Source organism: Microcaecilia unicolor, chromosome 3, assembly GCF_901765095.1.
Source record: "Microcaecilia unicolor chromosome 3, aMicUni1.1, whole genome shotgun sequence".
NCBI classification, from domain to species: Eukaryota; Metazoa; Chordata; class Amphibia; order Gymnophiona; family Siphonopidae; genus Microcaecilia; species Microcaecilia unicolor.
Window position 1 is genome coordinate 146,028,470 of NC_044033.1, and position 12,585 is coordinate 146,041,054.

Here is a 12,585-nt window from a genome sequence, read left to right on the forward strand (position 1 = left end):
AACAATTACACCGTGTGGGGTGAGTACAAGATGGCCGCCGGAGCCCGCAAGCTGTAGTCATAAAAATCCTTAATTACAACTACAAGATAGAAATCATGAAAGGATACAACATGAAGGGCATTCTATCAGAATTTTTCATGACTACTCGGTGCTATTGCAGGAGCAAAGAAAGATATTTACCCTGATTTGTGCACAGTTTTATGAGAGAAAAGCTAAATTTATGTTGCTTTATCCTACTATTCTAAACATTCAGAACAATGGTCAGTGGAAAACGTTTGGTTCTGTGGGATCTGCATGAGACTTTTTTACCCTAAATTTTTCTTCTCAACCAGAGGAGATCTGATGTGGAGATGATATCAGTAGTTGTTAAGATCTTTGATGTACATGTAAATAACCATGTCTTTACAATGTATATGTAGTTATCCAGTTAGTGGATTTTCTACTGAAATGCAGGTTTTATAAGTTGCAACTTAGATTTCTCTTATATGTGTTAAGATCTATAAAGTTCTACTTTATATGTTATTCCAGAAACTGAAAGAATTTAGTCATACTTATAGGTTAATGCTTGCTCATGTTAAAAAAAAATATTCTGACGGGCACAGGGCCTTATGGCATCAAACATGGGATGTGCCTCCATCTTAATTTGCAAAAATGGAATCATATGCAGGACTTCAAGGGAGGTGGGGAGGGAAGGGGAAGAAAGTTGGGTGGGGGGAGGGGCAGGGGTGCAGAAGAGGAGGGTGTTGAGACACTCTGATTCATGCTCTCTACGTCTGCAGTAAGAGGACCTAGAATAAATGGACAGCCTCGCGAGAGGCACTTAGCTTAAGGAATGCATTGCTCTGGAAAGTTGTTATACTGGTCCTCATTCGGATTCTGATTACATCCGTAACACTGGGAACGAAAAGAGCAGAGAGGGCTTGTGGTACTAGGAAGAGTCGCTGGTGGGGAAGGGAGAGTAAGGGAAGGATTTATAGTCAAAGTGATGATATTGGATACTCCATCTTATATTCGATAGGAAGATTAACTTTACTAATGTCTGGCAAGGGGGAGGGTGGGAGGCTGGGCCTCCAAGAAATTACATAGCAGGTTTTAGTACTGATTCCGATTTGATGAGGGACCTTTGTACGCTGTTTACTGTTTGATTCTTTTTGTAATAATGTTATTCTTCAAAAAAATTTTAATAAACATTTATTGTTTAAAAAAAGAAATTACATAGCAAGAACCTAATTATTCCTCATAACTACTGCTCCAACATGTAGAATTATAACCTGGAATGTGGGAGGCATCTCCTCCCGTCAAGCGTAATAAAATTTTAACTAAGTTGAAATGCAAAGGGATTGCCTGCTTCCAGGAAACTCATTTGACTGATGCGGAGCATGCCAAACTTAGGCGGACCTGGGTGGAAGAATTACACACTGATTCGTCGGAAAGAAAGAAGAGGGGGTTGCCATATTACTACACAAATCTCTAACACAACGTTTTTTAAACCAGTGTGCCGTGGGAGTTGAGGGTCACTTATTAGTAGGGCCAGCTTAATTTGTGCCGGAATGGAGTGTACCTTTTAAAAGTTTCCTTTTCTTTAGCGGTCAGTGCCAGCGAGCAACAATTCATACTGCGTGCTTACGCCAACCCCGGAGACTTCTCTCTGATGTAACTTCCGGCTTCCACATAAGTAGGAAGTTACGTCAGAGAGAAGGCTCCAGGGTTGGTACGAACAGCCTGTAGTGCTGGGCATATTTCTACGGTCTGTGCCCTGAAAATGGCAAGGACAAATCAAACTCGGATATAAAGTAATGCATACCATGTAAAATGAGTTTATACTATTTGTGAGGATGGAGGGAGGTAGAAGAGAAGGTAAATGCTGGACTATTTAGTGGGAGGAGAAGGTAAAATTGTGGACTATGTGTGGGGGTGCAAATGGGCGGGGGGATGGGGTAAGAAGGGAAAATGCTAAACCATGTGTGGGTGGGGGGTGGTGGTGGGGTAGAAGGTAAAATGCTGGATCATTTGTGGAGGTGTACCTTGACACAGACCTACTAATAGTAGGGGACATGAATTCAATAGCAGATCCTGATATGGACAGCACAGTTAAACCAGACCACTCCAATTCAGTCCGTCTGGGTATTTGGGTTTTAGAATCATTCTGTAACTCCTTAGAATTGGTAGATGCTTGGAGACTACTCCACTCAGGCGAATTTGATTATACACACCGCTCAAGAGCTCATAATACTCTTTCCAGATTAGATTATGTGCTGACCTCCAAAGTTCTATTTTTAGGTCTCAGATATCATCTCAGATCACATGATTGTCTGGATGGAGGTGGAAGCTTCACATAATTATCAGGCAAGGCCAAGATGGTGATTTCCAGACTATCTCGCACTCAATAAAGACTTTCAAATTTATTTGAAATCAAAATGGGAAGATTTTGTGGCCAATTACTCTCAGCATACGGGAGATCAGAGATTATTTTGGTATACTACTAAAGCAGTCATTAGAAGGGACATTATAGCCTACACAGTAGCTCGATATAAAAAAATGGCGACCACGATAAGAAGTCTGGAACAACAGCTGCAGCACGCTACATACACATATAAAAGCTCCTATGCCAAGTAAGAAAGCCAGTTACCTAACAGCTCATAGTAACATAGTAGATGACGGCAGAAAAAGACATGCGCGGTCCATCCAGTCTGCCCAACAAGATGAACTCATATGTGCCACTTTTTGTGTATACCTTACCTTGATTTGTACCTGTCTTTTTCAGGTCACAGACCGTATAAGTCTGCCCAGCACTATCCCCGCCCCCCAACCACAAGCCCCGTCTCCCACCACCGGTTCTGGCACAGACTGTATAAGTCTGCCCATCACTATCCTCGCCTCCCAACCACCACCGGCTCTGGCACAGACCGTATAAGTCTGCCCAGCACTATCCCCGCCTCCCACTACCGGCTCTGCCACCCAATCTCGGCTACACATTAAACACGCTTATACTGGAGCATACACACCGCAATCTTAACTTTCAGAAATATTGTTTCCATTCGTTTTAGAATAAAGTGGGGGAAATGATGGCTAGGATGGTAAAAACCTGCGGAGGTATACAGACGGTTGAAGCATTGAGAGTTGATACCAGGAGAATCGTAAATAAGCAAGACCAGACAGTGACTATATTTTATGATCATTTCTGAAAATTGTATAAAGGCCGGCCAGAAGTTGACATAAAGACCATAGATGACTTCCTGGATAGGGCGCACCTACCTAGATTGTCTGAGGCTGACCTGCAGATGCTCAACAGTCCTGTAACTGCAAAAGAACTGTAACAAGTGGTAAAGCAATTTAAGGGACACTCGGCACCGGGGCAGATGGCTTTATAGACGAATTTTATAAATTGCTATTCTCACAGATAGTAGGGCCCACTGTTGTCTTATCATCAAGAGGTGGTGGCCACTGGCAGTTTTCCTTTGCATAAAAATGTAGCCTTAATAACATTAATACCTAAACCTGGGAAATCCAGAGAAATAGCAGAATCTTACAGACCAATATCCCTAATAAAGATTGACATCAAGCTCCTAGTGTGCACTTTAGCTACAAGACTGACAGGCATAAAGCCAGCATTAGTGGATGTAGCACAAGTAGGATTCATTCCAGGCAGGCAACCGGTACTTAACACTCGAAAGATTATACTGGCTATGTCTCACTGCAGGATCACGAACACTCTGGCAGTACCAGTGAGTCTAGATGCTGCACGCACATTTAACCAGGTTCAATGGCAGCTCCTGTTCAAGGTATTAGAACAGCTGGGAATAAAGGGTTGGTTTGGTAGGACCCTTTTGGCACTGTACACTTCTCCACAGCACAAATATTGGTAAACGGAGAACGAACCCTGGAATTTAACATGGAATGAGGAACATGACAAGGATGTCCCCTGTCCCCACTACTATTTGCTCTTTATCTGGACCCACTATTACGGGTGCTTAATGCATTCTCTGATATTTTAGGTTTAGAAGTTGCAGGTTTCCCCATCAAGGTTATGGCCTATGCAGATGATATACTGGTGGTACTTATCTCCCCTCAAGAATCGCTTCCACGGTTATTGAATGTTATCAAATAATTTGAGAATGTCTCGGGATTTACTCTAAACTATGACAAATCTAAAGTATTACCAATGTTCCCAGCGGTGAAAGAGCAGTGGAAAGGCCATTTTCCCTTTTTGTGGGAGGACATAGCGTTATGATATCTAGGAGTCCATATACCAAGAGAGTTACACATGTTATATAATAATAACGTACAGCCATTGCTGGAGTTCACAAAGACTAGCCTCCAGATTATGAAGCGAATATCCATTGTCTATCTGGGGTCACATACATCTATTTAACATGTTATTAGCCTCCAAGTGGAGTTATACTTTCCAGATGCTCCCATTATTTTTGAAGCAAAAGGAAGAGCGTAAACTGGGTCAACTAATTCAAAAATACGTTTGGGGTAATAAAAGGCCCCGGCTGTCACTGACATTACTCCAAACAACAAAAGCACACGGAGGGATGGGACTTCTCAATATCAGGTATTTAACTGTGGCAAGCAGAATGCGTCACATAAATGATTAGTTTAGAGGGAGGGAGAAGTTTTCACTAACGGGAATAGAAACAAAATTGATTGTGGAAACTCATGTTAGTCATCAATTCATACAGGAACCAGGGTGCCCCCAAACACCATTACTAACCACCCTATATTGCAAGCTGCTAGGGTGGCGATGGAATTGTCATTGCAACAATTTCTCTGTGGCTGGGACGTCGTACTTTTCTATATGCAACAATCCAGCATTTAGGCCTGACAGGGGAAAGAGTGGGTTTTTGCACTGGAAGAAGAAGGTATCCCAATATTACAAGCAGTAGATTTGGAGGGCCGTATAAAGTCATTTGAAACCCTGTACCCAGGGCCGGTCCTAGGGTTTCTGGCGCCCTCCTGCAGCCTATTAGTCGGCGCCCCTACCCATCCAGGGGCGGGATCACTATGGCTCCGCCCCTACAGTAGTCACACCCCTTTTACTAGCCATGGCATCATTGAAAATATTACACCTGTCTTCCCTTCCCTCCCCTCCATCTATGTCTAACAATTCTCTCCCTGCCCTCCCCTCCATCCATCCATGTCCAGCAACTCCCCTGCCCTCCATCCATCTATCCATCCATATCCAGCAATTCTCCTCTCCCCGGCTGCCTCCCTCCATCCATCCATCCATATCCAGCAATTCTCCTCTTTCTCCCTTGCCCTCCCCTCTGTGTCCAGCAATTTCTCCTCTCTCCCTGGGCCCTGCCCTCCCATCCATGTCCATCCTTGTCCATCGATGCTCCTCTCTCCCCTTCCCTCCTCTATCCATCCATATCCAGCAATTCTCCTCCCTCCCCTCCATGTCCAGCAATTTCTCCTCTCTCCTTGGGCCCTCTCCTCCCATCCATGTCCATCCATGCTCCTCTCTCCCCTTCCCTCCTCTATCCATCCATATCCAGCAATTCTCCTCCCTCCCCTCCATGTCCAGCAATTTCTCCTGTCTCCCTGGGCCCTGCCCTCCCATCCATGTCCATCGATCAATGCTCCTCTCTCCCCTGCCCTCCCGCTCCCATGTCCACCTGCCCGCCCTCTTCTCTGGTTTAAATCTTGTGTTTAAATTCACCTCCTACGTTACAGCAGCTGCGCAGCGTCAGTGAAAGCGCTGCTGCCGACATCTCCCAGCCTTCCCTTTGCTCGTTCGTTCCCTCAGTGTCCCGCCTTCTTCTGACTTCATTTCCTTGCGAGGGCGGGACACTGAGAAAAGAACGAACAAGTGAAGGGAAAGCTAGAGACGTCGGGCAGCAGCGCTTTCACTGATGCTGCGCAGCTGCTGTGACGTTGGAGGTAAATTTAAATACAAGATTTAAATGCCCTAGGGTGGCGCAGGTACCGGAGCAGGAAACCTAAGGCAGGGCTGCTGTCAGGGTCTGGGAGCTGAGGTAAGCGGCGAGGGTCAACATGGCGCAGCGGCGCCCTCCAGAGGTCAGCGCCCTCCTGCCATGCTTACCTCGCTTACTGGGTTGGACCGGCCCTGCCTGTACCAGGAGTATAAATTGCCTCCCACAGACTATTTTGCATATCTACAGCGTAAACAATATCTATCATCACTTTGTTGGACTGACTTAACTGAGGATGTCCAAGATACTCTATCAGACGCCTATACACTGGGCGTACAATTAAAAGTGTCCTTGGCCTATCACCATCATCATCTCAAGGACACCACAGCTGATTTGGATTACAAAAACACTGGCAGCCAGATGGGCAGCAGACCTCATTTGCACTTTCATGGACCAACAGTTACAGCAGCTTGTGACAAGGATTTATAAACGACAGAGGGCAGAAACTTTACGAGAGACGCTTTACAAATTTGCACTGCAGCTCCATATCTCCCCATAATGGGCCTACAAAGCAGCCATTATTCAAAGTTCAGCATGCTTGAAATGCGGCCACAGGGATGCAACATTAGGGCACATGTACTGGATTTGCACGGAAAGGAAAAGTTTTAGCAGTCATAATTGTAAATCTTCATATGATTTGGGGCTGCACAGTCCAAGAACTTCCACTTCTTTTGTTTGAACAATATACCTTTACCTCATTGCTACTCAGAGGATTTAAACGTTGTTTAAATTATGCAATCCTTTTTTGGAATCAAGTCCGTTTTATTAAGCTGGTTAGAGTCGCAAGGCCCATCTCTACAGCAATAGAGATCATTAATGATATATCATATGAGGATGGAGAGATAAGGGATTACTTCATTAGATAATGTCCCAAGTCAGCGTTTTCAGCTTTTGTGGGAACTCTTCTAGTTGACGCTTTCACCAAAAGCACGAAGGTAACTGCTGAATTGTTGATCAAGTCTAGGTGCACATATATTAAGAATAAGGATGGAGCTGTCATTTATTATATCACTGACAGCATGTGGGAGGTTGCAGGGAGGGGGGAGAGGGAAGGGTGAGTAGGGGTGGGATATGGATTGGGAAGGGGAGAATTATAGCTAACATTAAGAGTCCTTGTTGCTCTGTAACATTGCGATTGTCTTTCTTGAAGTTTGATTGTCTTAATTATGACTTTGTTAATAAAAAAAAAGATTTAAACATACCTTGCTATTAAATAATTAAAAGGCATATATATGCTTCCAATTTTTTCATGCGACCCAAGGTCCTGTTTTGGTACGCACCTTTCTGAGACCTTCTGGTGTAACTTTTTAACAAGGGGCCTCCAAGCTTTATACAGCTTAGGGCTTCACCAAGTTTAAATCCATCACTGGTGACCAGTTAGATTAAGGACACGTGCTGGATGCAATTTACTTAGAGCCCCTTTTAAAAAGTGGCGGTAAGCCCAAAGCAGGCTTACTGCTCTCTGAACAGGAAGTACCGCCGAGGTACCGCCGGGGTACCGCAGCAGCCCAGCAGTACTTCCCACTCCAGCACATCCATCATATCCAGCGCTACTGTGTACCCGGCGGTAATCAGGCAGTGCCGTGCACTGCCCAGTTACCGCCAGGTTAGCGCAGGAGCCTTTACCGCCACCTCAATGGGTGGCAGTAAGAGCTCCCCCAAAATGGCTGTGTGGCAAGTGCTTTACTTCCGCACGGCCATTTCCTGCTGAAAAAAAAGACCTACCCTTTTACCTGCTGCAGTAGAAGGGGGGCCTCAGTGCGTGTCAAAAATGCAGCGCAGGCCTCCTTTTTGCCAGCTTGGTCAAAGGGGCCCTTAAATTTCAGCAAAGTTTTGAATGTGTCCCTTCCAGGAGGTTCACTAATGAACTGATCAGCCTAGGCTGGGTCCCAAGAAGGAGAACTGGATTAGAAACTACTTGAGCAATAGATGGAGAGTGGCGGTAAACAGAATTCACCCTGAGGAGAGAGTGGAGATTAGTCGAGTGTTTCAGGAAACTGTATAAAATCTTTCTGAGTAATTATATACAGGAGTTATAATGAAAGTGCTTTATCATTTTGCAGATGACACTAACATCTGCAACAGAGTAGACACCCCTGAAGGAACAGAAAAAATGAGATGTGATCTAAAAACAAGGAGTGGTAGAATACTTGACAATTAGCACAAGTGCAGGCAAGTTAGGCATGTGAGCTCTAGAAATCTAAAAAACGTAGCACATTACAGGGGGCAAGGTTAATACGTACTGACCAGGAGAGAAACCCCAGGGTGACAGTTTCTGATGAGCTCAAGGTACAAAGCCAATAAAATCATAAAAACCAAAAACAAGGGGGCACCTATATGTGAGGACAGTGAGTTTCTGTTGAGTTTTAGAGGGCTCCCCCTACCAGTTTCTACCACAAGTGTACAGGTAGGGGGAGGTATGGGCCCGGGTTCACCTGCATCCATCACTAAACTAATCCATGCTGCTGTAATGGACCTGGCTATAACATCTGAGGCTGTCAAAGGCTGATAAGTACTACTGTCATTCCAATGTTTGGGGGGTGGGAGGGGGTCAGTTACCACTGGGGGAGTAAGGGGAGGGGGTCATCCCTGATTCCCTCCAGTGATCATCTAGTCATCTAGGGCACCTTTTTTTTTTTGCCTTATTCTTCCAAAAACAGGTCTAGACCAAAGCATTTAGATTTTTGCCCTGGACATTTTCGTCCACGTATTAGGCATGTCCTAAACCCGCTCTAATCCCACCTTTGAAATGCCCCAAAAAGCCCCCTTGTAATCTGGCTGCGCTGGAGCTGAATTGTATAGACAGACGTTTGCAAAACAGGTTTCAAAAATATCGAATGGGATGTTTTGAGAAGATTTTTCTCCAAATACTGCTTTATGACACATTTTAAACATTTTTCTCTTTCGAAAATGAGTTCCCAAGTGACCAATCTCCCACAAAGCTTTCTCATGTCCCAGGTAATAAATAGAAATAGAACAAATAAAGATGATACCTTTTTTATGGCCCAGGAAAACAGATCTGGATTGTCCTAATGTTTAGATTACAGAGATCTTTTTGAAAAAAAAAAATGTAATTTAATTTGCAATTATCAAATGGCAAGAATGGAACAAAACCAATTTGAAAATGTATCTATGCATTACTGGATATTATAGACATACCCATGTAATCACTAAAAGCAAATTAGTTTTCTCCAGGGTGTCCAGGTTCCCAAAGGCAGCCTTAAATATGCAATAACACTTTACTGAATACATATCAAATCAGCACATGGAAATAACCCAGAACAGCAGGAGCCTCCAGGGAAGAGGAGGGGAAGTGGTAAGCTTAGTCAGAGCAGTGGACAGTCAATACACTCCCTAACCCAGCCCCCCTTCTCCTGTTGCTACTGCTTTTAGCCCACACAACCCTCTCCCAACTCCACAGTTCCACTTCCTTTTATCTACAAATTAAGCCCTGGAATAACCAGGAGTTGCTTAATGGTTAGAGCACCGGGCTTGATATCCAGGAATGCCCAGTTCAAACCCCACTGCTGCTCCTTGTGAAAGACACGTAAGCTTCCATTCCTCAGGTACAAAACTAGATTGTGAGCCCTCCAGACTAGGAAAATACCTAGTACAGCTGAATGTAACTACTGAAAAAGGTGTGAGCAAAAGCCAAAATAAAATTTGTATACATTTCACATTTCTGTTTCTCAATAGGTTTGGGGTGGACTCTCAGGCACTGCTTACATTTCTGTATCTTGTCTGGGTGAAAAATAAATATCTGACAAATTATTCTTTTAAGTTCTAGTACCTTTTCTTTCTCATGGTTCAAATTTGAAACAAGAATAAAATACAGCAGAGGTGCATTCCAAGCATGTATATACCAAATTCATATCTGCCTGTTTAAAGCATTTCTCATCACAGAACAAGGTGAGCATTTTCCACCAAAATACGTACTGCAAGCACAGAGTATATCCCACAGATAAATAACTCCTAGGATGATAATATATTTATATATATTTTAAGGCTCCCCTAGTATTGTTACATTGCAGTTCCTTTCTGTACTTTAGACAGAATTATGATATGACGGTACCATCTTGCCATGACATTCTCAACCAATATCACCTACAGTACAAATGGCAGGCAACTTACAGTATATACATTTTCATTTTTAAGGTTTAAAGGTAGCTGCACATTTTATGTATCCATGTTAGCCTCTTCAGGATTCTCACTCCCAGCTATAACTATTTGATAAAGTCTCTTGCAGCTCTCACCCATCCCCAAAGCTTTGCTTGTCATTTTTCTGTACAGCAGCATGGGTGGTGTCATGGTCCCAGAGCTGTGGTCTTGACTTCCCCCACCCACCAGGAGAAGCTGTGCATCAAAGGGTAGGCGAGATATCTTCCAAACCTAGCAGCTCCCGTACCAGTCTCTCCCCAAACTGTGCCCGGCTGTACCGTTTCATGTGGTAAGCATCTGACATTTTGTAGAGAATGTAGGCGTTGTTGATAGCAATACTGATAGAAAACCAGAACACTTGTTGCCAGGTCTTGTTTGGTTTATGAGAAATAAAGTACCTGCAACACAAAGAAAAATAAAATATATGTTAACTTTAAAATGACTCTGAAAGAATGGAAAGATAGTTTTAATGATATTGATACTAATAATAGCCCACCCTCCTGTTTCAGCATCAAAAAACCCTGTAAATATTGTCTTAAAAGCCAAATTTAGATTCCTCCAATAATAGCCCACCCCACAGAATTCGCAGTAACAGGCATTGCTCTCCTCCACACTCCTTCCCCCCCTCGCAAAGACTGGATCTCTCTGGAATTCGTTGCCAGAGAATGTGGTAAAGGCGGTTAGCTTAGCGGAGTTTAAAAAACGTTTGGACGGCTTCCTAAAGGAAAAGTCCATAGACCATTATTAACTGGAGTTGGGGAAAATCCACTATTTCTGGGATAAGCAGTATAAAATGTTTTGTACTTTTTTGGGATATTGCCAGGTTTTGTGACCTGGATTGGTCACTGTTGGAAACAGGATGCTGGGCTTGATGGACCTTTGGTCTTTCCCAGTATGGCAATACTTATGTGCTCTCTTACATTTTCCTCACGGTTCTGGCGCTAGGCTGGTGTGGGGCCTTGAGCATGTGCAGATCAGGTCATCGTGAGGGGGGGGGGGGTAGAGAATGGAATAGAGCAATGACAGTTACTGCGGGGGGCAGGGTGGCGAGGAGAATTTGTGGTCATTGTGGGGAGGAGAAGAGAAAATAGTGCCTCTATTAATAGCTCTGTGACATCAGGGAGAAACTTTCCATCATGGCAGCCATGTGCGGACACTGAAGAGAGTTTGTCCCTGTCATGAAACGCCTAACCACCTGTCTGGGGCTACTCCACGGCCACTAAGAGGGTCTATCCCCAGCACTGCTCAGGTCCACCTGCACCTGCCGCTTGTGCTCTACACTAACACCCTCCTCCCACCTACTGGGTCACAACCGCCTCTGGCAAGTCTCCCGCTCTCAAATTATCCCCAGTGATTTCTAGGTTACAGGAGGCCACACTCCCAGTGGTCCCACAGTTCCCAGAAAGCATTGACAGACCCAGCACACAAACCACCAGGATTCCTCATCAGTCCAGAAAGAGAGGCAATAAACTAAATATTGTTTATTGTCTTTTAAAATCAAACAGTGGAACAAAATTGTGCAATTAGCAAACAAGAACAAGTAACTGAAATATGGATCAATTATAACACTAACTAAACATTTGCTTACTTCCTAGAAAGTACATGGGAAGATTAGGATATATAGCTGTTCACCAGTTATCAAATATAACTGTCTTTTAAAGGGCTTCAGGTTATCAATAGAAATCAAACAAAATAAAACATGGAAAAGAAAATAAGATACCTTTTTTATTGGACATAACTTAATACATTTCTTGATTAGCTTTCGAAGGTTGCCCTTCTTCGCCAAAGAGCTCTCTCTCTCTCTCTTCTCCTGTGCTGAAACTTAATCAACAGACCACAATTCCTGGGTAATTTCAAACTCCAGGCCAATCAGAGGCCAGTCAACAAGTTTTAAAAGTATATTGCTAACAGTACTGAAGGTTCACTTCTTCATTGAGTGAAACTAAAAAAGGGCATTCACTTTTCTATAACAGCTTTAATATAGAACATGCACCACCTGCTGGCCAAACTGGAGAAATGCATTTCAGAATTAACAAAGGCAATTTTTCTGGCTTAAAACACACTGTTCTGTCACAAGCCCATTTTTCCATACTCTGCCCCCAGGAATGCCTAGGTTTTGCATACATTTAAGTATGTACCATGTTGAATGCATGTCTTCAATGGTACAATTTTATAAAACTACTAATCAGGGGATAAAACTGAACTCCCATAGTCAAACTTCAATTCTACCACAAAAAGACTCCAGTATTGTTATATTTATCACAAAAACCTTTATTCTATATATATAATTAAAACTTCTCACTCATATCATCCATTCACCCTTCTCATCCTGTGCTATATATTTTCACATTTTCGCTAACAATTAAAGGAACACAACTCAGTCTCTGCAACGCAGTAATTCACGCCTCGCTTTCCACTTGGCTTCTGTGTTCATACAGCAAACAAATGCTGGTTGTTATAGTTCCAAATGTGTCACACTTAGTTCAAA

At 43.5% G+C, this 12,585-nt stretch overlaps 1 protein-coding gene across 1 annotated transcript in view; it reads right to left on the reverse strand.

The window, feature by feature from the left end:
- Positions 1-9,000: 9,000 nt before the first annotated feature.
- The window catches only part of PGBD5 (piggyBac transposable element derived 5), a 240,152-nt gene continuing 236,567 nt past the window's right edge, over positions 9,001-12,585 (reverse strand). Inside the window, exon 7 of the mRNA XM_030196434.1 lies at positions 9,001-10,495. Coding sequence (XP_030052294.1) covers positions 10,300-10,495 — 196 coding nt within the window. The 3' untranslated portion in view covers positions 9,001-10,299. The remainder of the gene's footprint in view (positions 10,496-12,585) is intronic.